The sequence below is a fragment of the Neocloeon triangulifer genome, unplaced genomic scaffold, assembly GCF_031216515.1.
Source record: "Neocloeon triangulifer isolate White Clay Creek 2 clone unplaced genomic scaffold, ASM3121651v1 ptg000001l, whole genome shotgun sequence".
Lineage (NCBI taxonomy): Eukaryota > Metazoa > Arthropoda > Insecta > Ephemeroptera > Baetidae > Neocloeon > Neocloeon triangulifer.
The window spans coordinates 8092367-8118855 of record NW_026775544.1 but is presented as its reverse complement, the minus strand read 5'-3'; the positions used below and the strand labels follow the sequence as shown (position 1 = coordinate 8118855).

Here is a 26489-nt window from a genome sequence, read left to right as displayed (position 1 = left end):
TAAATTCTACCACCCGGGCCATTACACTCGAACAAACCACTAAAAATGGTCGGCAAGTTAAGAAAAAGCCATCTCGAGCTTTCAACAAAGCGCGCCGCCGACTTTTTGCCTCTTTCCAACGATAAATTCGGCTGTGTGCGCCGCTCCACAAAAAGGAGCATCATTACCATAAAATGAAAATTTAAACTGCCGCTCAGTTCGGCACAAATAAATCTCTCAATTTTCCCCAACCAGCGCAGAGCAGGCAGGGGTCCGAGCGGAATGTCACGGTGAAAGTGTGTGCGTTGCATTGAATCGCGTGCCAGGTATGAAAAAAGCTTGAGAGAGCCGGTCTTGATTGTTGGACGTGAGCGGCTGATAAGACCCCCACAAAAGAAGTCGACCTGCTCGTATTCATGTTCGCCGGCACAGAACACACCGGCCAGGCCTAATCCTTTTTAAATTCAAGCTGATTGCTTGCATGCGCGCGCGGCCGCCTATCAGATTTAGAATGAGACGACGGCAATAAAACGGCGGCAGTTTAAGGGGCGCCATTACCAAGGCTGCGACACTGGCTTAATTCCTGACACTTTGCGGCTTACTTTTTTTTCATTTCGTTCGCCCGAGCGGAATTTCCAAAGCGGGACTCCTTTCACCCCGAGACACTCGTTATCCTTCCTCCTCCGCAATACAATCGTGCGAGCGCCTCGTTTCTAGGTATGCAATCGGCGCCACAGACTCGCGCCGCAGGTTGCCTATTTTCGAAATTCTATACTTTTAGCGCCGACTAGCAGTTGTTGTAGAGCGAAACGTGTGTTATTCTTATCACGCAATCGCTGTTGACCTGCAAGTCTGAAGTAACCTGTAATTTTCATAATTTTCTCTGGCGGTACGTTTCGATGAAAGCTATTAAAAGAGAACAAAATATAATAATAAAACAAAAAACAAAGCTGAAAAATCTTGAAATCAAATTTCTTATTGGGTAAAAGTTTTAATTATTTATTAAATAGCACCAAAGAAAAGTTAATTTTTTTTCGTTAACGAAGAAAAATAATTCTTAATGCAAATAGAAGATTTGAAAATTTAAAATTAAAAAAAAATAATTCTAAGCGCTCAATTTTGGAATGCATCACAACAATAAATCAATTTTTTTTTTAATTTCATTATTTTTTTATCATTGTTGCTTATTTTTCCACATTGTTACATTATTTAAATAAAATTCTTGGAAACAATTTATTTAAAAAAGGCCTTGCAGAGGGTGGAAAACTGTTCCACCGGGCAGGTTTTCAGCGCGTCTGTAGCAATTTTAAATCTACGGCAATTTTTTCCCCTATTTCATTTCATATTAGACCGGTCTAGACCAGAAAACCATTTTCTATCCGTAATTTCCCATAAGGACGTCCTCTATATAAGAAATGACTTTGGGCAAAACAATCTTTAAACTTTTACATTGCCAGTGCACGTGAACGCCAAAATGAAACCGCAGCTGCAAGGCAATAACAATGCTAGGCGACCCGTGTGCGCAAAGACTAATTTTTCCATTTGGCTGGCGGCATTGTCGAGAGTGGTTATTGCAGCCGTGCAGCGTAATGGTGGTGGAAAGTGCAACGGCCTGCACATGGGGCATATCAGCAGAGCCCACCCACACATTATGCACTCGTCTGTGCATGGGACGAGCTGAGAGCGGCCAATTGGCCTCATCGGCGACGTATGTGTGCTCGCGGGGAGAAGAGCAGCTTTGCTAATTAAATCCAGACTGTCGCAAAAAGCAGCGCGTCTCAGTGAGTGTGTTATCAGCTGGGTTGGTTCGGCCGCAGTAGCGACGAGAGAGAGCCAAATTGGGTGCTCGAGCTGCCGTTGGCATTACTGGGCTTATTAAACGCAAACCTTCAGACGCACGCCCGCTGTCTGTGTGATACGACGACATTCTCTCAGAGAAACCAAGCATACATCTCATTATGCCATCTTTGATTCAAGAGCCCTCTGCTCTGCACTACTTCTCTCGTCTCGCAAACTTGAAATAAAACGCTTTGTCGCAGAGCGGCGCATACAGTTACACACATGAGCCTTTGCTTTTGAAGAATTGAAATCGTCGCGCGTTCGTGCTCGCTCTCGCCCATCATTTTAATGAGGCGTCGCGAATTTGAGATTTCAAAACCCTGCATCGGTGAGCCTCGTTTGAATCAGCTACATTCTACCGCCGCCGCCTTTAATGCTTGAGACTGAACGTCACTTTTGATTCCAACTTCCAACAACCATTTCACATAAATATCCTATTTAGCAAAGTTGGGTGCAGAAAATGCGTAGTTGCAAAATTTGTTCAGAGTGGTTCAGAGGGTTGGTTATAAATCCAACAAAATTATATTATTTTTCAATAAGTCAATAAAATATTGAACCTTCTATTAGAAATGTTATTTTAATTTAATTTAAAAGCCATAGAAAATATTACAAAATTTTTATTATTCATGTTATTAAAAATTTTATTTAAATTATTGTTACAAATTTCACATGAATTTTTGTTTGTGATACAAATTTAGTATTTAAATTCAATGCAGAAAGTTTTATATAATATTATAAATTGCATGCGATTTTTAAGATACATGTGAAAATTATAAATTCTAGAATCAAAACATGTAGTATCATCTGCTTTATACATATATATGTTACATCCTGCCATATCAGATTTTATTGTTATTATCGGTTAATATGATCTTATTTTATGAACTATATGTATTTGATTAAATTAATTATTCTATGAAAACATGCTTAACAATTTGTAATTTTTAAATTATCTTTGGGTAGTGGAATAATTTTGAAACATTCTGCTGCAACTATGAACTGTATGATAGACTCCAAGATTATTTATATGTAATAATTTACTGTGTATTAAGTCATAACAAAAACCATTCAATGCCTATTAATTGTATCTCTGGAGCTCTATTCAGAGGAAAAACAGCAAAATTAATGCTTAAAAATTTTATCGAAATTTAGCAAACTTCGAATTTTATCATCTCCTCAAGTGCCTTTTTTCCTACAATTTAAACTTATTCAACTTCATTTTAATTTTCAATTGAAAATTTTATTTTAAAATTTACAGATTGATATTCAAAATAATGAATTAAATTTTGGATACATATTATTAAAAGGGGTGATAAATAAAATTATCAACTCTGCTAAAGTTTAGGAAATTTGTATCGCATTCAAATTCAGGACTTTGTGTTTTGCTTATGAGATTTTTCTTCTCTTACAATGAAATTATCTTGCAAGACTTTTTTGCAAACAATAATAAAAATTTCTCTTGATGTGGCAGTTTTTTAAGACTACTGCGTCACAGAAATTGAAACCACCAGAAGGTGCGTTGCGGTCACTGACATAACCTGGGCGTGCACACCTGTGCGGAATTGATTTGTCGTTAAAAATGCAAATTGTGTGCGGCAGTCCGAAAAATGGCTCAGCGTGATCAAAGAGCATGGCTGAGCGAAATTAGCATTTTCCAATTGAGAATACGCCAACGGTGCGCGACAAAAGGAGCGAGAGAAATAAAAAGGGTTTTGATGTTTCCATTTTTAATTCAGCCGGGCCGGAAAATGTGTGTATATAACTCCAGCCGGGCGCGGCTCTTTCTCTTTTCAAGAGAGAATGGCGAAAACCTTATCATTCGTCACTCATTGCTGCTGCCTTTTTACGACTTTTCACCCATGTGCCGCCGCCGCAAAATATGCCGCTCGTTTTTCACTGGCACTTTGGGCTGTGTGTGTATTATAATAATATAATGTGCTGCTCTCGGCACGCTGCCTGCGAATATAGGCATTTGGAAAAGTCATTAAACTTTAACTGATATGCCAAGTGTGAAACGTGATGTGTGCGGCGGTTTCATTTCGAATTGGGCCCGACGAGTGAGCTTTTTCTCGCCCACCGCAATAATCAGATTTCTCGGCGAGCCGTGTATATTTATTTTAATTAAAAACACACACACACACACTCACCAGCCATTTCGCCGGGTGCGCAACGAGTGCTCGTCGGAATTATTTTCGCAACCGCAGCAATTTGATTTGGGCGGTAACGAATTTCACACGCCGACTGTTTTTTGCGAGTCAAATATTTGCCTTTTACCCGTGTGTGCAACACACGGAGAGTGGTTGATGATGGAAAAGGGTGAAGGGATGATGGCAAAAAGAGGTATGCACTCTCAAAGGCGCGCAAGGTTTTCCCTCGACCAATTTAGAGTGTTATTGAAACTCTCGAAACGTTTTATTTTCCAAAAAAGCACCTGCATGCAAAACTTTGTCACTTTCCTCTGCACTTTTTCATTTCGCGCTCATCAGCGAACCCAAACGACGCAAACTTTCAATAATAATATAAGAAAAAAATTATATGTTCGCGGTAAATTCCAACTTTTGAGACATATCAATAAAGACACGGTGCCGCGGAAAACACGGGCGAAGTTAAAAGTTTGATGCCCATCCTGGCACCAGATTTCCGCTCAATTCATATTTTACACCGTTCCACTTACACAAGAGAAACTTCTTAATTATTCCATCCACTTTGTACTTGCTCTGGCTTGATGATAAAACCACGTCGGCTGAAGCTAACCCCCCGCTTGATGCTTTCGATCCATCTCATCTCTTGAATTTTCCGCCTAGAATTTTGAGTGCACGCTAATCACTGCCCCGCATGATGATCTAGTCCTGTTTTAAATTCGCCCCTGTAACAAAAATCCTGGTTTTAAATGCGCAATTTTATTCCTAGCAACATTAATTTCTTAATTAAAAATCAATTCAAATAATATAGAGAAGAGAAAAAAAATTCAATTTAATTCATTTAAAGCTTCTTAATTTAATAGATTCTTACCTAAATATTCTTCATACATATTTACCAAGTGTAATTACTGATGCTTGCTATTAATTTTACTTTTGAAATTTATCTTTAATTATCACAGGAAATGCGAACTGGGAAAAACCAATGAAATTATAAATTTTAATTTTCTCCAAAATATTGTTACTTTTTTATCATTGTTGTTTTTATGCTACGAATAAAAAAAAAACATAAAATGCGCTCAAAACGTCACAAATTTGCCGAGCTTGTTTTTTGTGTCCTGCTCTTCCGGGAGGGACTACGCACGATTAGTACGGCGTGCATAATAAATTCGGTCCCGTCTCCAGTGAGTTACTTATGTTTATTTGGCTCTGCGACGCTCATCATTTGTGGACGGGCACGATGGACAAAAAGCTGCAAGCTACCCGGCCAACATATTGCAGTTGCCGTGTTTTGTCGTGTTTCGCAAAGTTTTTCATTCCGCTCTCTACTACACGTCAGAGATTATTTTATTCAGTTTGCTCGCAATTGGCTTAAAGTCAACACGACAAAAACACTCCCTGCTACCTTCTCACTCGGCCGGCTAGTTCGTCCGCCCCTCGACGGACACTGCAGCTTTATAGCCAGTGCTGTTTTGTTCCAGAGCGAATTTCCACAGCTTGCTACATGGCCGCATCAAAAAGTATTAAAACTGATCCACGTGTGCGCTCTGTCAGCGAAGGACAAAAAATGACAGTTCCGGCTCTTTTTTTAGTCCCCGTGCCTTTCTGGACCAAAGTTTTTCTGTATTTCCTCTGTTGCTACGTATATACTCCAGGGGACGTTCCAGTTAGTTGCGATGTAGTTTTGGTGGTAATTAGTGTCCGAGAGGAGAAAAACAAGACCTGCGGGCTTTTTGGCAACTTCTTTTGCCTCCAAGAGTTTCATGAAGTTGCTTCCTGGGATAAAAGCTACAAAGCTTCCTTGTTATCACATACGCAGTTTTTAATCTGTATATAACAAAAAAATTAATTCTGTCAAGTTTTCCTTAATTTTTATAATCTTATACCTTGTTGGCATAGTAATGGAAATAATTAAATATTTGTGAGAAAAATGGCAATAGCTCTAAACATGATGGATGGAACATTTTTTGAATGCGGAAAAGCTGCATTGTATCACTATTTATCTAAATTGAATTATGCTCGTTTATAATATTTAATTAAATTTTCAACTTTTAAAGAAGCAACAGTACCAAAACCCATACTTAAAAAAATAATAAAAGCCTTGATGCTATCAATAAGATTCTAACATAGAATAGATAGAATATAATATCAGAATAAATGGCGTGAATTATAAAATTATTATTATGTACCTCTCTAATATTTGTATACAATTGGTTCCAAAAAAATTAAACTCTTTATTATTGATAGAGTTTCTTTCAACAATTTGAGGTACTCAACAGTCTGATTATCAATTAATTTAACTTTTGAAAAAGTGTCTTTATTTAATAAATTTCAAATATACATATACTGGATGTCACTGACCATTGTGCATGACTGTTTGTTTGAATGACATTAAGATATTTTTTAGCAATGTATACAACTAAATATCACATTCATAAAGCAAAAAATTGTATTGAAAATATTTAAATAACTGAAAAAAAATTTAATCAAACATTTAACAGTTTTAAGAAAAATAATGTATTATCAAATTATATATTTGATTAAAAATTGTAATTATGGTATTTAAAACAATAATTATTGCTAAATCTTTTGTATTCTTTAAGGCGTGACATATTTTTTCCTTCATCTTGTCTGTCTTGTTTCGATTTTCACTAAAAATATTTGTCCGTGTTTGTTGCAGTACCGATAGCACACATGGTGGCAATCGCCGGCGAAGCGACCTACATGCCCTGTGATATCACAACGCCGGAGCCGATGGACACGGTGGTGCTGGTGCTTTGGTACCGCGAAGACTTGGGCACCCCAATTTACAGGTGAGTGACACGCCGCACCTGTTCTCCCTCCTCGCGCGCGCTATTTTATTTATTTCCCCAATATCGGACTTTTTTCCCTTTTCTCAAAAAAGCGAATATTTCGTCCGCACACCTGACTGCCGACAAAGGAGAAGGTGTGCGTGCGAGAGCTGTTTGTGTATATTATCAGAAAAACGTTTTAGCGCGCAGATTGTGCAGCTTATACGGCCGCCTTTTATTATATTCCTGCTCCATTTCCATAAATCTCCAGTGCTCGCTGCGTTTCGTGAACATATATTTTCGGCTCGGTTTAATACCTAATGCGTCGCGAGCCAAAGAAAAAGAAAGGCGAACGCGCCGCCTTTCGCTCGTCGGCAATATTATTTATGAGTCGCGAAGTTTACGATTTATTTTCATGTACAGTGACAGCCACGCTGACAACTTTCACCAAAGTTGAAACTACAAACGCGTCTCGGTTTCCTCCCCAAGCACCGCCCTTCCGTGCCTCAATTCAATCCATTTCTATCTGCTACATTTTTCCCTTCTCCGAATCCATTAACTTTTTCCACATAATCGGAGAGAAAATTAAATTTAATGAGATGCCTCGCATTTGAATAAATTGATAAAAAAAAACGCCCTAATGCCTTCTTCTTTTTCATTTATATAAAAAAAAGCTGGTTAATAATTTGTCTCGCATCAAAATGCACCCTCTGTCAAAATTATAATATTTCTAAACTGCGAAAAATTAGATTAAATGACGCAAATAAATTATCCTGTCAGGCCGGAGCTATTGCATGAAGCCAATTTCATAATTTCGAGGAATAAATTGCTCAAATTTGCGATACCGGCACGTATTACAGCGCCCGCGCACATTATTCCCCTTGGCTGCAAGAAATTTTGTAATAAAAGTAGCAGCAGGACGAAAACGTGAAAAATGGCGAACCATTATTATTTTTGCATCCACGCATGTAATGTGTGTGTTCTCGTCTCGTAAACTAATCCGCGCTCTCTCGCCGTATTATTTGTGTTTGGGATTAAATTAATATTTATGTACGCCCGCGCGAGCACCAAGAGAGAGAGAGAGGTGCATTTTTCGCAATTTCTGATACCGGCACGTTTTCCAGACTCGTGTATTAAAAATTAAAAATTTTCCGGTGCCACTGCACACTTTCTCTCTCGCTCGCTCGCGGGTGGTGATAAATGGCTCACGAGGCTTAACGCTAGCTTGCATTTGTTGAACACGCCGCGTAGAGATTAAATTTGAATTCGCTGCTGGATGAGAGAGAGAGAGAACCAGGAGCTGCATGAGTGCAATAGTCGGTGCGGCGTGATGCGCGGTAAATTAATTAGAGGCACGCGAGCTGCCAACCGACTTGCAACGAGGATAGCTCTCCTGACAATATCCTCGCAGAAAGTGTGCCACAGAGAAGTCTAGCTAGATGAGCTGCATAAAATACAATGCCATTTGAAACAAGTTTGTATGTGTCTCACTTTTCTTCTCTTTGTGCGAGATGCATTATGCATCACAATGCATCTCACTTTAGCTGCAGGTGTTTCAAGCTCTGGTTGTATCTCAATATTTTCCACTTTACCGTTCTTTGTCATAATGGTTTTTCTCCACTCTGGTGTCTTGACTTTCTGAATAAAAAGCACACAGACTTCAAAGCCGGAATAAAAGCGAAAGGTTGCAAATTCATTTTATTATAATTTGAAGCATTTTACTAAATTTAAGTTGTTTGTTTTCAATTTGAAAATGGCTTCAATACTTTTGCCAACCCAGATCTATGTAATGTATTATTTAGAAATTTAAAATGTTTTTTGAAAAGAATAATGTTGCGATCGAAGGAAGTTTCATGGCGATTGAGCATAAATTTTATTCCACTTTTCCTCACAATCAGAGGATTTGTTTGAAAGTAATTTTTTAGACTAATTACTTACATAATTTTCTTCAACATATTCACAGCTTATAACAAACACTACAATTTAATTATATGATTGTATAATTCCAAATTTTTATCATTTTCAATTACTCAAAAAGTCTCTTTTCAATTCGTTTTCAATTTTGAAAAGTTAATCAATTCCAAACATAAACACATCACACATTTTAATCGAAGGTTTTTTGCCTCTTGATTAAATTTGAAACCTCAGCAGATTCAACTTGAATCAGAGCTCACAATCAACTCTCTGTTCAAGGATGTTCGCGAGTAATTCAAAGTGCCAAACACAGCGCCTTGTTTTCTGTATAGCGCTAGGCAGTGACAAGCAGCCCTTTTTTTCATTCAAGCCGCCTCAGTTGGTCCAGTCGTCGGAGGAGCTGGTGAAAAACAAACGCCGAGCGCAAACCACAAACACACGCCACGAGCAGGGTGTGTGCTCCGCCGAGAGTTTCCTTTTGAAAAAGCCGGCAGCCCAATCCATTAGCATGCATCGAATGAAATGAAGAGACGTGCGCGCCACCCAAGTAGCTCTGTGCGAGCGAGAGAGAGAATGAAAGCAAAAATCTCGAGAATTGGCGCTCAACCCGCCGTATAGAGCTTCTTTATCAAAAGGCGAAAATTCACTCGCTCGCTGCGGGCCTGTCAAATTGCAGCCGACTTCATTAAACCGAAAGAAGAACTTTGTCAACTTCAATATACACAATGGCGGGCGAGAGACGCGGGTTGTTTCATTATTCACGGCACATTTTAATTGAACTTGGCAGGCCTGAGAAATTGCACGTTCATTTATACGTACAAGGCGTAGCACGTGGATTTAGAAAGTGGGCGTAAACAGCAATTTGCTTGCCCGAGGCAAAACTTCTTCTCATCTTGGTATAAGCCTAAAATCTGTTTTGTGTTTTCAGCGTGGACGGCCGAGACAAAAACTTCAGCCAGGCCGAGCGGTGGTCGGACGAACACGTCTTTGGCAGCAGGGCCTACTTCATATCAGAGCGGACTCCCGCCGAACTGGGCATTGACAGCGTCAAAGTCACGGACGCCGGCGTCTACAGGTGCAGGGTCGACTTCAAAGTGGCGCAAACCAGAAACTCGAAAGTCAACCTGACCATCATTGGTGAGTACAAAACGAATTACTTTTGAACTCTGCGAGTCTCTTACATTGAGCTCCTCTAGAGCTTACGGCCTTTTCCTCGATACAATTCTTCACTATAGAGGAAAACGCTCTACCACTTTCGGTCACGGTATTTAGACCTTATTTAATAAGAGAGAAAATTATTGCACTAATTCTAGTAATCTTCTAGAAAATTGAAGGATAATTTTCAATTGTTAAAATAAAAATGTTGTGAATAAACAATGTTAATCTGCACTCCATCATCAATGTAGACTATATTCCGCAGTTAAGATTGATTGAAAGCAATTTCAAATTTAACTTTTTAAGCGTTTTATTATTTTAAAACTTTGTTTTTTTTTTTATTACTTTCAATATTATGGAAAATATTTTAGTAAAAATAATCGAAAACAACTTTTTTGTCTATTAAAAACTTTAAAAAATACTGCGAGAATTGTATAATAATTTTCTTTATCGTTATTTACATTATTATCATCAATAATGAAGAGAATTTATGGTACAAGACCATATTATAAAAATTAAAATTCAATGTATCTAATAAGTACAAATAATATTCTTATTGTTAATGGGATAAATTTAAATTTCCAATTTCTTTTTCCTCGTTCCAGCTGCCTTAAGTAGTTGCTACCATATTATAATTAATTAGAAATATTACTTTTGAACGGAATTGCAATGCAACGTCCTCTTTTTTTAAGCAAACTACTTGTCTACATTAAATCTCATTTCGTTTACAAAAGCATCCCGCTATATAAATAGAGAATATGAATCATTCTAAAAGCACTTTCAGAAGGAATGGAAAAGGTCGTGGAAATGTATTATTAACAAATGATAAAATAGCGGCAGCGGCAGACAAGTTTGCTGCCGAACACAAAAATGAGTGTATCTTTTTAAAGAAATCCCGACGGCATGCGTACTTGTGCAAACTGGAGTATTATCATCAAAACTTGAGCGAAGAATGTTATCATATCCGCCGCTCTCGCTTCTTTCCGCTTCATATTTCTCTTTCTCCATTCTGGCCATTTTCAAATTCTGCTCTCTCACATTAATTGCGCGCCGGTCTCGAATATCGGCGAATCCCTGGAGAACGCAGCCGGCAGCTGGATTGAAATTTTTGAAGGCTGCTCGCTCGCTCGCTCGCCTACTTTTTGCGATATCAGCAGCAGTCTCTCTGCTCACGGAAAATCAGTTTCGCTCTCATTACGCGCCGAGCAGCCCCTGGGACAACGTCTCAGCTTCTCTTGCTTGCACACAAGCCGGGGCCAAACTCGCCTGATTCAATAAAACCAAACCCACCCCTTATCTACGACAACACCGGTCGTAAAATTTAATATCGCCCGACGTGTGTATGCTTTTCAGAATAACTTTTCCGGCGCACTTGTTCCGAGGTATTTGTCAAATTAATTTGACAATATTCCTCGCTTTCCAATAAACTGCCGGCGTGTGTGATTTATTGCCCGAGTAAAAGTGCCGTTCGGGTGTGTATTATTGCCTCTGGAAGGAGCAAAAAAAAGTGGCCTACATTCTCCCCCCGCCGCTGCATATAATATATTCCGACTCGCCGCTCGAGCAGATGACGTCGAACGTAATATACGATTGCAAATGTTATTTTATGCCGGGCCGGAAAAAAGACGAGGTGTCGTGCACACTCGAGGGCGAATTGATTGTTGGCGAACCCGCCAGCGTGCACTTGTGTGTGTGGCGGGCTGCAGCCGGGGTCGGTGTTTGTTTGTTATTCATCATTCTGTGGCTCCAGAGTGACGCTGGCTAAATCAATCTGCCGCCGTGTCGCACTGCCGCAGTATTTAATTTGCATCCGCCGTTTGATAAGGGCGCTCTCGATCGCAAATCAACACGTTGCAGCACCGACCCTCTCGATTAGCCGTGTTTGGGCGAATTTGCCTCCCAATGAATTTGTTCCGAATGAATTACAAAGGGTCATGTGCTTGCTTCTGTTTATAAAGGCTGCGAGCAATCTAAACGAAATATTTACCTTTTGCTTTATTTATTTATGCTGTTGAATGATACGTTTAGAGATTGGACTCTCTTGGTTTTAATGGTTATTTTGACAAATAAAATTCTGATGATTGCTTTTCGTCAACAACAAAAGTGATTGACCATTAATACTTTTAAAAAGATTTTTAAATAAATTAACACAGCTTTATCAGCAGTAATATTCAAACCTAATTAATATGTTTAGATGAATTTGAACAGTTATTAATTTTTCTCAATATTATATGAAAAGTATTTCAATTAAATATTATCTTATGATTCTATTTTGTGCGGAAAATACATCTTTAAGCCTAAAACTTTTTATATAAATTGAATTATTTTGAAAAAATTAACATTTTTTAAAACACATAATATTCCCTTTGTTACGGCTTCAGGGGGGTCTGAAGCAAGAAATCAATTTTTTCACCTAAATATATCATCTCAGACATTGCTTATCTTTTTAAATTTGTATGCTCTGTAAAAACTCTGTGTCGAATTGCCTAAAAAATTGAAAAAAATGATTTACAAATTTTTATTGCCCTTTGCGCACTTTCCATAAGCACAGCACCAATAAAATTAATTGACTTAAAGCTCGTTTGTGAAAAATGTGAAAATCACAATCTCCAACCGTGGAATTGAGAAAGTAATGCGGCAGAAATCGTTATGAACGTATTCCATGCATACGAATAAGCACCACTCGTTGGGAGCAAAGTGTAAAACATCAACGCTAGTGATGATGTGCTTGGCAATAGATTCAGGGAAAAAAGCGCTTCATAAAATTTTCACATTAGCACTAAAAGCGAGCGAATGTGCTGACCATCGCATTATAGAAACAAAGTGTGCGCGGCTGATAATTGCACGCCGAGAGAAAATGAAATGCCTTTTTGCAGACTGCTGATTGCAGCCGAGAGGTAAATAATTATTCCACCTTGCCATGCTGAAAATTTCGCGAAACATGCAATCTGTTTACTGCAAGGCTAAATAATATCCGCGCGTTTATGCCGACCTAATTGGACGTGAACATTCGCTCTACACTTTTCATCGGCACATTACTGCCGTTCCCAATTAAAAAGAACTTTGAATAGCATCGACGGAAATGCGTGTACGCGCGCCTCTGCCTCTCTCTCTCTCTCTCTCTCTCTCTCTCTCGTGTCCCATAAATCGGGTTATCGATTGCGAATAGCAGGTGGCTGGAGCGCCTCCATTATTTTGTCCAATTAAAGCCGAGCACGCGCGTGTGTGATGCAGCTAGTCGCGGTGTCGAGCGACGCCATTCACTGCCCGCTTTTTATTAAACATTAAAACTTGATTACATGAAAATAACGCGCGGCGAGCCCATAAATATGAATGATGAACACACCCCACGGAAAAAGTGCAAACTAAGCCAAGGCTTTCACATATTTGCAACATCTGCAAACCAGCATTTTGAATTTATTTGCTATATCTGCATACAAGTTGCAAAAAGCGTGCAATTTATGACAAAATATGCATGTTGCTAACAATTATTGCGCCATCAAAAATGAAGTAATCAATACATACCTTGACTTTTTTTAATAGATATTTTAAAAACAAGAAAATTAAATAAAAAATATTTTGATACCATTAATTTTTAAAATCTAACATTAAAAAATTATTACTTTTACAAAATGTATTACCAAGCCCGGTGGCTCAGTGGTTAGAATGCTTGCATTCTAATCAGTGGGTTTGCTCGGCCGTCATGGGATCAATGCTCAGCCTGAGGCTCTTTGTGGAAACAAATTGTCTCTGGTATGCGAATCATTGATAACATTTCGGCTGACACGTCGGGAATTTGGGAGGTATGGCGCAAGCTGTACCGACTCGCACTCGGAGGTTTGCCATGTTTCCTCCGAGCCACAAGCTGGAAGAACTCAGCTTGTGTGGCGAATGCCTGCGTTTCATTCTAAGTCCTTCGTGGCAAGGCCAGGGTCAGGGGGCAGGTCTGGGGGGGTGGTAAGGGCTTCCTATGCAGAGTGTCTACTCTTCATAAAAAGCTCCCGCCAAGGAGTGAAGGGTAGGGGGAGTAACCAAACAACTCCTGCACCGTGGCATAGACCAACCCCAAAGTTGAAAAACTAAGTGGGTGCCATTAAAAAAAAAAAAAAAAAAAAAAAAAAAATGTATTTGAATTCTATTTTTGGTAAATTTGCTTCCAATTAGAATATTCAATTGAGTTGATGATATTCATCAATATTTTAATATATATCTTAATTTAAATTTGTTTCTTTCATTCCTAATAACATTTTAATAATATTATAATAACATTTAAAATTTTTTTTAAGATTTGTTCAGATAACGTATGATTAGCTAATGATTTTGCACACCCTATGGTATCATTAAAATTAAAAAATGAATCATAATTTTTACAAAAAAAAATCCTTTGAAAATACCATTTTTAATAGCCTTGCCTTCTCCAATAATTGGATTTTGCATTTAAAAGCAGAACAGGACGTTGCATGTGAAAATAAACGGGTAATATGTGACATTTTTAGAGCCGTGAAAGATAAATGAATGAAGAGACGGATGAATTATGCGGCCGCAACTCGCCTCTAAATAAAATGCGTGACGCAAGAAGTGAATTATTGGAGTGCGATTCAGGTGCGCGCTGCACAATGAAATGACAGACGGCACGAGGAAGTCATAAAAAAGGCTCGCTCCCGCGCACCATTGTTAAACGCTGTTGTGATTTACAGCCGGCCTAATTATGATTAATTCAAAAACTCGCCCGCCGCTCGCTTATTTGCAATTTGTTTCGAAAGGACACGCGGTGTTTTTCAGTTGATTTTCATATCAACGCGCGACCGGCACGCAAAGGAGATGAATATTCATCCAATGAGTGAGCGCCAGACAGACGTGTGAAATGGAGCGTCAAATGAATTTTTACCCAGGGCACACTGCCGAACAGAAATTTGTTTGCTCGGTGTTAGATTTACAATGCTGGGCTAAATATTTGAATTAAAAAAGCATTTCAGCTCAATTGGTTTTGTTTTTAAAACGGAAGGCAATTTTCAGGTCAATTGTTAACAAAAAAAAAAACGGCTTTTGAGCTTGATTTTAGCAAAAGTATTGAATATTTTTAGTATAACACCCATTGAATAGAGGAATACAATACAACTGAAAAATATCAATGTCTGAATTAAAATTTTTAAACGCCTCTCATTAGCATAATTTTATGTTATGCCTTTATCCTTCTAAGAATCATATAATTTTATCTACCAAAATATAAATAATTTTTGATAAAATGATCATTATATTACAAGATCTGACGAGAAAATTCAAAATCAAGTTGGAATTCAGGAACACGGCTTAGTTTGAGACACTCCATTAACACAATTTTTGTTAAAATAGTCCATATGAAATTGAAAAAAATTGTTATTTATAATAAAAATTACAGAATTAAAATGATTTTTTAATTTTAAACAATCTTTAAAATAGTAGATTTTTTAAACGAATTAATTAAATAAATTTTTTGTATTTCCTTAGTTTCATTAAATTGGCTGTTGCAAGAGTGATTAATTAATTGATCTCACTGATTCTGATAAATAAACTTCCATCATTCCATGCAATCTTTTTGGACAGTTTTACGACAGAGAAAACTTTTAGTCCTCTTGACGGCTTTTATTCTTTCCTAGAATATCGAGCAAGGAAAAGACCTTTAGATTTTTACCATCTCTTTTGTTTGAAACGTGAGGCAGCAAAGGTCACAGCTAGAGAGACCGGTCATTGTTTGTCAGGAAGGAGGAAGGGGGCACTTTGGCTCGTCTACTTTTCATTCAATTGCGCATCTCACGCACACACGTCAAGCAAAGGACAAATTTGACCCGCTGAAATGTGACCTACCACATGAATTTCTGCGCTCTCTCTCTTGTGCTGACTTGTCATTTCTCTTGATATATTAGGGCCTGGCCGCTGCGGCGGCTCCATCATGAAGAAGAATACCCTCGGAAAGCAGCAGCAGCACCCTTTTGCTCTTTTTCGTCTCCAGCCGGCAGGCAGCTGTGTGTTTGTGCGAGAGCGAGTCCAACAAAGGCGAAGGGCAAATTTCTCCCCGCACTCTCTCTCTCTCTGCCACACATGCACACAAAGGCGAGCACTTTTTATACATATTATATATAATTCCAGAGCGCAATTATTCATGCGCCCAACTAGCAGAGAGTGGCCGGTGCGCGCAGTAAAAATTAATCTTACGCGGCTCGGCAGCTTAATTGCGACAGAAATATTATCTCTGACCAGAGGCCGGGAATGGAAAAAGGTTAAGTCGGCGGCGCAGTCTATTCCGATTTTCATTCCTGGAATGGTTGGAAATGGAACACACACTTTTTCCCTATATAAATTCCCTTGCCATTCACGCAAGTGCTCTGGCACATTATTGCATCAAAGCAAGAACGGCTGCAGCTGGAAAATTGCTTTCATATTTCTGCCTGAGAGGTGGATTTTCTGCAGGTGCTGCAACTGGTTGCGGTGACTGCAAATTCAGTACCAGAGATGCATTTCGATGCTAATAACCATGCAAAAAGGAAAGAGAAATGTACCAGATTGCAATAGGACCGAGTGCAGAATTTATTTGAATCTACTAGCAAACGCCGCATGCGAGATTCTTGTTAAATGAGTTGTGAGCCCAGGTTCCACTCAGGCAGAATAAAAAATAGCTCTTTTCAAAGGCGCACAAAGATTGCTTTTGTGTCAATCAAATTTTTATTTTTATTTCATATAATATGCTTCTTAATTTTGTAATTAATATTGTATGCAAAGCTCAACACATCGTTTGATTTTGCCTTCTGTTATGTGAAATATATATATAATTATTTAAATAATGACAAAAAAAATCATAAAATCAAATATCTGTTATTTCCTAGATTAAAAATTATAAGTTTTTTTAATCTATAACTGATAATTTTTAATAAATTTAAAGATTGAAAAAAAGTTTTAAAAAATCATATCAATAATAATTTTATTTTTAAAGCTAGTGATTTTTTTTAATTTACTTGATTATTATTGATTGCTCAATAGTTCGTTTTATTTATTTATATAATATGTTATAACATTCATTACTTTTATCCTCTGATATAAATTCAATACAGCGAAATATGGAATGTAATTACACTTCTTATGATAACTTACAAACAATACTTTAAATTACACTTCAGTCGTTTTCTTGTTTATTTTGATTACCATCATACTCTCATAATCCATGTAGAACTACCTAAAATAATGCGTTATCGTATTAGAACTATGAAACACTATTAAATTATACCCTTATATTATCTCGTGCGTATTCGCTTTTTTCGGATCGAAACTTCGCCTCGTGCCTGCTGCCCGCCGAAACCCGCAATTACCAAAAGAGCTCCGGAAATTTAATCACATTCAACGTGACCAATGGCCTGTCCAAACATCAAGTCTGCGCGGCAGACAATTTCACTCAATACCGCAGCTCATTTTCTTTTACGAGCACCGCCCGCATTCATTTAAAACGCCATCGTTTCCAAAGTTGCACACTCGACACACGCGCAACAGAGCGAGCATCCCTGCAAAAGCGGAACTTTTAATGAGAATGTGTGTTTGTGCGTGTGTTGGTGTAACATTTGTTATTATTTGACAATGCATGCGGGCGGGTGTTTGTGTTGATCTTTGCACACAACACAGGGCGAATATACTTGCACTCGTCGCGAATGAGGGGAACAAATTCACTCTAAAGTCTGACTCAATTAGTCAACTCCGGCTTGTTTTTGCGCCGGGAGTTGTTTTTTCCTCACAATCAGTATAAAAAAGAGAGATGAGAGAATTGCGTCACAAAGACCTCTTAGTATTACTGCAGGCTGACTATTCCCGAAATCCACGGCTGCGTGAAATTGCAAGTGGTAAGAGAGGAAATGGAAGAAAAGCTGTGGCTCCTCGAGACGCAAACCACGCTGCTCATTCTTGACTTCTGAACCGCGCGCGCCGTGTTTGTGCTCCTAAGGTTAGCCCATTTGTTGGAGCTAAATTAAAAATTGAACCCTCTGGCGAGTTTGTGCGCGCTTTTGCTGGGGCGCAAAACAAGCGCGGTGGCGGCACCTCGATCGTAATCGCGCTCCAATTTCTGCCAGCGACGATTCCCTCTTTCTTTCTTTCCTTCTTTCTTCTCCGGGCCCATTTTTCTCCGAAGTCGCCCCCGTCGGCAGTTATCTCGGCTAATTTCCTCCCCATCTGTTAGTTGGCGCTCGCCGGCAAGTTTTTACTGGAATTTCGCTCGCGCCGCACCCGAGAAAGTTGCGTCTCCCAGATGGCTTGTATTTCATTAAATAATATAAACAACAATTTAGCGCTTGGCATTAATGAGACCTCGCTCTTTTTGCCCCCGTTTTCCAACCTACGGCACGTACAAATTTATTCAGCGGCGACGACCGGCCCGGGCTGTTTTATGCCGGCACATAAATCTCATTTAACGCACTACTCGAGAAACGGCTTTCCGTCTTCGTGACAAAAAGCTGCAGCCGAAAAGCTTAGAAATGGACTCTTTCCACGGGCGCTTTTAAAAGTTTAGTTGTCATTGCGTCAAAGTGTGCGAAAGAGATTCTCAAAACATGCTGGTCTTTTAACTGTGATTTAATTCACAGATTTATATTTTTGTTTAAGATGAAAGCACCGGACAAGTTTTTTAATTACACATATCCCTGTTGATGGTAAAATTATAATTAATATTTCCTTTTTATAGTAAAACAAAAAAAGCTTGACAAAAGTCCATTCCTATTAGCAACTTTGTAGATTAAATTAAAAATTACTTAATTTTTACCAAATTTATTACATTATAGTAAATAATAAATATTTTTATGTGTCGCGGTAATGGTAATTTATAAATTGAATTCTTATGTAGGAACTTAATGTTAAAATGAATTTTATTACTACAGTGCAACAAAAAAGAAAGTTAAATTAAAATCTCACCAGAGTAATATAAAACTCATATTCTGATATTTTTCCATTCCCATTATTTTTCTCGTCTTTTTCCGGCGGTAAACTTCTGTCGCAATGAGATTTCAATTCAATCTTATTTTTATCTCATAGAGCATCAAATAAACACGGCATTCCATCTGGCTGTGTCAGTGCGCACTCGTTTATGTGTCATTTCGTGATTTATTATCCCATCTTTATCTCCGCCCGACGAAATGGCATTTTGTTATTCTAGAGAAGGCGGCGCGTCGAAAATGAGTGGGAGCGGGAGTTGAAATATTAAGTCAAAGTAATGGGTCATTTCGCATCGAGTTATTTATGCAGCCTCCGCCCCCAACTTTGTGGCACTAAAAATTATCAGCAGCCGAGCAATAAAAAAGCCGTTACCTCGCCCGCACAAATCACGCCAAATTATTTCTGCCAACTTTTTACAGTGCGCGCGCGTTTACACCCGAAAAAGAGAGAGAGACCAAAAACACGCATAACTAAAAAAGCGGAGGAGCAAATAGACTGGTTAACAGATAAGATAATGGCGTTTGTACACGCCGCGGAGAGTGGCTGTTTGTGCGCGCTGCTGAATAAAGACGTGTGGAGCAAAAAGGAGCTGCCGGCTGGCTTTATTTTAAATGAGGCCCTCTTTTTGCCGCCCGATTGTTTGCGCAACAATAACAACGTGCGAAATAAATGTTTATATTCATAACATCGCGCGGATAATAAAGAGACATACACAAACAACGCCACCACGATTTCCACTTTTGCCAGCACACACCACCACCACATCAGTCCGTGCGCAGCAATGTTTTTACAGCGTGGGCTTAATGGTTTCGATTTTCTCCTGGCACAATGATAATCATGTTTTGTGTGCCGAGCCTTTTCTGCTGGGCGGCTCTAAATTATTTCACTTTCCGTCCGTTCTTCCGCAAACAGTTTTTTAATCAAAGCAGAGAGAGACCGATCGATGTGCAAACGCAGAGAGTGCTGGTTGCGTTCGGCGGAAACTTATGAAAATGATCGCCGGCCTCGTTTTTTCGCAATGCCAAGATGTTCGCTGGTAATGTTGATACACATCCGCTCCTCCCGCACTAAATAGCGCCATAAATAAAAATGAGTTTCGCAGAGAGCGCGCGCGTCTAACAACAACATTCCGTGTGCTCTTCATACATTATTTGGGTGGAAAAGAAAAATGGTTCGGCCGCATCCACACAGATACATCTTGAAGGTTTATTTGATGATTTCTCTCCGGGGAGGAGTGCGAATTTCCCTTTGCAAAGAAGGAGGCTGAGAAAAAGCTGGCCGTAACCGAGCGTGGAGATGACTCAATTTATTATTGGAAGGGTTGCAGCGCTGCTTGTTTTGTGCTCGGCGGGACATGATGATGGGCATCCTTCATCTCGAGGACAAATGCAAACCATTTGCGGCGAATTGATTTTTTTTTACTCGCGTTGAGCTATGAGGCGTGTCAACCTTTCTTTTCCTTTCCCACTCGTCCCCTTATACCTTTTAGCGGCTGTTTGGCATTTGTAAAAAGGCGGATTTTTTTATTCCCGCGGCTATTTTGGCTGAAATTTCAGCATGCGAGCTTCCCGTCTGTCACTCGGAGTGAAAATAACATTTGTTTCGCGGGCGCGTCGAGGGTGCAAACGGAGGAGGGTGCGTCTTTTCTTCAAAGTGTATGCACGATGAAAGCGAGGGATGGTCTTGATGGTATGCACTCGCCTCGCTACGCGCACGCTATGGCCTTGGAAAAGATGGACATTATCTGCATACTGTGGAAAACTGATGGCAAGTCGTGAATAATAAGTAGAAAGAAGAGAAATCATGAAAATAGGAATTTTGGGGGAAATTATTTCGTGCTTAAAAAAGTTCAATGTGTTAAATTGTATTGATGATGAAAAAAGAGTAATTTTTTAACTCTCCACTTTAATACATTCAATGAAAACTAAAATTACGATTGGAGATTAAAATCAAAATTTTATGTTGGCATATGTAAGACAAAATATACTAGATCTATGAAAATTAGCTAGTAAGGAATAAAAAGCATTGTTCTGGTTTTTTAAAGTAAACACATTTAATCGTAATACATTTTTTAAAATTTAATATATTAATTTTAATCTTTAAATATATATAGTATTAAATAGTTTTATAAAAACCTTATATATTATATTACTTAATATTTGTAACATTTTTTTAAATTTTTTTTTATATTTTTGCATCTGTTAGTTACTTGGAAACACTTGGAAAGAGATTTATGTTGAAATTAATGTTCTGCAATTTAACAATTAATAATTTGTAAAACGAGTCAAAACCAAGGAATATTAACTATTTTATGAATTTGAAATCATTCAAGATATATTTAAAGAATAAGTAAGACTTACACATACACATAAATTACTCCTTTATATATATGTTTTGGTGATTGTAAAGTTAATTTTCCATCATAGAGATTTTAACCCAAAACGGCAAGAAATAATCTAAAATTGATCATTTTTCAACTTATATGTTGAAATATTTTTTTGCCTATTTTTTTTTGTAATTTTTGTGTTTTATTCACACTAAAATTATTTCACCCAGATCAGTGTTATTAAATAACTTTTTTAATGAATGACAAAAGTATTAAAACATCATAAATTTTTCAAGTAAATACAGTTTCGCAATAATTATTTCACCATTTGTTTTTAATTTGTATTCACCATAATTATGGTTGTTTAGACTTAAATTCTAATAAATGATTAAAAATCCTCATAAAAAAATTATATGACTAGTGTTCTTCCTAGAAAAGGGGCTCAATCTCTTACAAAATTTTATAAATACCTCCGTAAATAATTTCAAAAGCTCGTGACTTTTCAGTGCAAGCGTTTTTTTGAAACACGGTAAGTGCTCTCAGTGGCACAGAAGCCGAGTGAAGCAATAAGAAAATCTGTTTACCCGAGCGCAGCAACACAAACGTCAAACAGCAGGGTCGGTGCATATAAATATTGAAGCACTAACTAAGTAACTCCGACCGCACGATGTGTTCATGCATGTAATTTGAAGCTCTTGGCTAAAAGGAGGGAAAATTAATTACGTTTGCAACACACACATACGCGCTTGAAGTTGCTCAGAGGCGGGCGGCATTTGTGCAAGAGCGAAATAACCTTTCTTAATGGAATAGTGCAAAAAAATTGCTGCTTCCGAGCGGATAATTTGCGCTCGGCAGACTCGCCGCTCCACTGAATTCCGATGCAAAAAGGCAAGGGCCAAAATGATCAATCATCTGGCCGCCGCAAACATCAGAAGTGTAATTGAAAAGCTTTTATCCTGCCCGTCCGCAGCACCACTCGCCGCGATATAGTACAGTAAACATACACAGACCACCTTTTAAATGATGAAAAACCTCATTAACGCACCGGCCAACGCTGGAAAAATAATGCGCCCACTGAAAGGGGGCTGAAATTTTTATCACCAAAACGGTTTTGGTTCTTTCTCTCTCTGCAGGTTAAAATACTGTTTATTTTTGCTAATTCAATTAAAGCCCACAGCTGCGTGCCGCGCAATCGATTACAGAATCGCGGCGGCGCCCACCTGTCACGTGAAAGCGAGCGCCAATTTAAAATTGATACTTTATTTGCCGAGTGACAAATTATTCAGCATCATTATGGCCACCGGTGATTAATTAGTTTCGCTATACCTTTGTTTTGAGCATACAAGTCAGCGTGCGGTATTACCAGATGGTGTTTCATTATTCAAAGCAACCACGCAGCGCAGAAAATTTTATTTGAGTATAAAAAGCGAGTAATGCTTTAAATCTCTCGGGATCAATCGAAATTGGGTGAAAATTAATGAATTTAAAAATAACTAAATTTATGGATATTTATTATTTAATTGAATTGTAAGTGTCTTTTTTAAATAGCACTTTGCCATTGATGAATTCGAAAAAAGTTTCAGCTTTACCTTTTTTCATCAAAATTTTTATTGATCATGAAACTGATTGTTTCATATAAATTGTGCTAAGAAAATTTTCCCGAGCATTAGTTTACTGTGGAATGGAGAAAAATAAATTAAGAATTTGAATATTCATTAAAAATATAAAATGCTCATTTTATCAGTGGCATTGACTGTTTTTTAGATTTTCCAAATAATCACTTGGAGGAAATAATAAATTATTTTATTTAAATATTAGGTCATTTTTCAAATTAAATTGAAGCCAGTTTTTGATGTGAATTTTATTAGTTGAGAATGAAGCCTTTTAACTGCACCATCGTTTATGTATCTGCATCGCTAAACCATGTCTGCGTGCAACACGCCCGATTAGCTGTCCAATGGTTTCGCAAACACGTTCTCCCACCGTCTCAGTGCAAACAATCGAAAACTATTAAAATGCATTGTGCCGCGGCAATACAAAGTGTGCAGTCCTCGCGCGCGGCTTGATCCGCCCCGGCTTCTGTGTGCAAATGCAAACAACTAACGACCCGCCGCCATTTATTACACATTAATTCAGACGTGCGCCACCCCATATATTTCACACACAGCACCTGACTGCATACACCGGCCATTGTGCGAGAAACGGAGTGATATTTACTATGACGCCCCATTGTTGCAAAATATGGAACCGCTGCTGGCTCGGCCGGCGTTCAATAAAAGGGTTAACCTTTCCGCTTTCGCTGTGCGCGCCCCTTTTGGCGGTTGGAACGCCTTAGCAGCAACGAGGGCGGCAGGGCTACAAAATTTAATGTTAATTACCGAGTCGTTCAAGATTATTTATTCGCCGAAACAGGGTTGGCGGTAAATTCTGGCGGAAAAACTCGAAGCATAATGACACGGGGGCGTATATATGAGCGTCGCGCCTCTCGGTCTGTTAAACGACAGGAAGCGCCTGCGAGCTTGTTTCTTCCACTATAATGGCTTTTTAAGTGAATTAATGAATATTTACCTCCGAGCGGGGAAGAAGCTGCTTGTGCGTGCATTAGAAAGTTAGCGGCACACAAGTAGAGGAGAACTGCCTGGCAACTTTTACCTGCAGTCATGACGATGTGATGCCGCCGCCGAGCAGTTTATTCTGATGAGCCGCTTTTCCGGGCTTCTCGCATGATTGTTTCATCTAAATTATTGCCTCCAAGATAAGAAATTCCGCCGATTCTTCTTCTTGCGAATTGCAAATTACAATGTAATCAAACTTTACTGCAGTTATTCGTTTTATTGCGCTGCATCTGGCATGTAATTAATAATTGAACTGCTGTAAAACGCCATTAGCATGTTCATTATAATTGAATCGGTCTGAATGAGAACGACTGCGTATTGCGCGAGAGTTCATTTTGAAAGCAACGAGGACGCTCTTGAAAATGCTGTCGTGCCTGTTTCTCATTAAAATAAGCAAGTGATGTTAGTACGTTGAATTTTATTTAAAAGTACTTGCCGTAATAATTCGAAAATTGTCTTTAAATTTTCCAGCATGGAATTGTAAGGGCAAATAAAATAGGAATCCATTAGGCTGGAAATTGGACAAACGAGATTAGAAAATGGTTAATGAAACGATTCATTTAAATAATTGGCGGGAGCCTTTGACCAGTTATAAATGGAAATTGTGGTGCTCGCTATGAAATTTGCAAGTTAATTGGGCGAGTGGGTTACGCGTGCACCCTGATTGAGTTGGAGGCAACCTGGACGGCGTTGTTCCAACTCGTATATTACACTTCCTGTGCCCATATTGTGCACACGCCTCACATTATATGAGGCCACAGGAGCCGTTATGACAATCTGTCAACTCGGAGCAGCTGGTGACTAGCGGCAGCCGGGCCCGAATTCTCCACCACGCCTCACCCCAGGGCTGGGTATAATCACAACATTAATTAATCTCGAAAGGTTTCAGCACGCAACCGCAATATTCTCCTGCCTCCGTGCATTTTTACGCTTCAGACTGATGTAATTGCTCCACTGCAGCAATAACCTCTCCTTTGCAAAATAAAAGCCACAAATATAAAGCTCAGCTGTATGGAAATGTGTGTCGTGCGTCCTTTGATGTTTAAACTCTTCTGGTCTCTCTAATTAGAGGAAAAGTCGAAATATTTAGCTTCCACCATCGTTGCCAAAATGAAATTACTTAATGAACCTCGTGTCACAAAGTAAGTGTTTTTAATTCCGAAAATAAGCAAGAGAGATAATATTATCAGCTTTTTGGTTCTGACTCTATAAAAGTACTAATTTAGCTTGGACGTTGTAATTGGTTTTGATAAGAAGATTACAATTTTTTTGGAGAATAGGTGATATTTTTGGAAGAATTAGTATATTTTTTACCAAGCGATTTTAAATTTAAAAAAAAAACGAATTTTTGAAAAATTTGCTAAAAACCTTCATCCCACAATGTTACGCTTTCTTTAAGATGTATTTCGATGTCAGAATATGTGGTTAGGTTCACACTGGTGGTTTTGTGATAGAAATAACATAAAATTTGTTAATTTCTAGGGGAAATGCTAAATTATTCTACAAAAACTTGATGGTTTGTTTTGTCAAACAAATTACCGTAAAAATTAAAATCAACAAATTTATTGAGATTCATTGTGATTGCTTCATATCAAAAATAGGTATAACAGTCATCACAGTCATAACTCACAACCTATTTTCCATTCTGATGAAGATTAATTTACCCACAACCCCTTTTTGAGTCGTAGAAGAATGTTGTCCAGAAGAAATATGTTTTAGAACAATGTAATAGATGTCGTTTATTTCAGCTGATGCTTGGCGACTGTTGCAAAAAGAATTTTCCAAACACGATGGACACCTATAAACTAACTAAGGGGCAAATGAACTTTTGAGCACTCGCAAAGTGAAACGTAATATTTTCGCTGTCACTGTGATAGCAGCAATAATTCCACGCGTGAAACAATCTTGCCGTTCTCTCGACACCGAGCAGACTTGGCTGCCGCGACTCTCCATCTTCAAAGTGGAGCAAGACAGAGATTATAGCAGCAAAAAAGCGTCAGAAATCTGATGTCGAGGGCTATTTTATGTCTTCCGAGGAAAATAGTTTTCTCTTGCGCGCAAGTCGTGTACAGAGCCTGCTGCGTCCTCTCGTGAGCTTTTTTTTTTATTATTTTGCGTCAGATGACGAGTTCGTATCCATATCGGTGGCATTGCAGGACGCTGTTATTTTATCAAAGACTACTTTAAGCCGCTCACAGATATGAGGGGCAGCAAGTTTTTGCGTCTCCCTGTGCGACAGAGAGCACGGCCCGCACGACATTCGGAAAGGCTTAAATGTGCGTGTCCGCGAAGAAGCAGAGACTTGCCAGATAAAAGTCACGATGCGAGTTTCCTGGAAATACACAACGTCGAAGTTTGCAAAAACCGCCGCCGAGCCAAAAAAAGGCGTGCTGGGTCCCCCAGCAATAATACATTTTTCTTGTGTCGTTCCTATATCAATTCCAGCTTGGGCGTCATCACTCATGCACTCTAAATGGAGAGTGTGCGCCAAGAGCGTCAAAGGGTGTAAATTTATCATTTTCAAAAAAAAAAAAAAAATCCAACAGAGGCCTAGTTACAAATTATTCATTTTTCTTTTCCGCTGTATACCTCTTTAAAAATGAAATTTATATTTAACTTGGAATGTACTGAAAATAGTTTTCAAAGTTTTTGAAATAATTAATTATGTTGGTATTTCATTAAAAAGAGCAGGATTAATATCTATAGAAATTTAAACTTATTCTTTTTTAACTTAACTATAAATCAATCGAAGAACATGGTAGAAAATCCTATTTTAAGGCTATGA

At 38.5% G+C, this 26489-nt stretch overlaps 1 protein-coding gene across 2 annotated transcripts in view; it reads left to right on the top strand.

Annotated features, from left to right (window-relative positions):
- Window positions 1–26489, top strand: part of LOC132205515 (hemicentin-1-like) — a 210292-nt gene that overhangs the window by 77240 nt on the left and 106563 nt on the right. For both annotated transcript variants that reach the window (XM_059634617.1, XM_059634610.1), the window contains exons 2-3: window positions 6637–6769; window positions 9591–9799. In XM_059634617.1, coding sequence (XP_059490600.1) covers window positions 6637–6769; window positions 9591–9799 — 342 coding nt within the window. The remainder of the gene's footprint in view (window positions 1–6636; window positions 6770–9590; window positions 9800–26489) is intronic.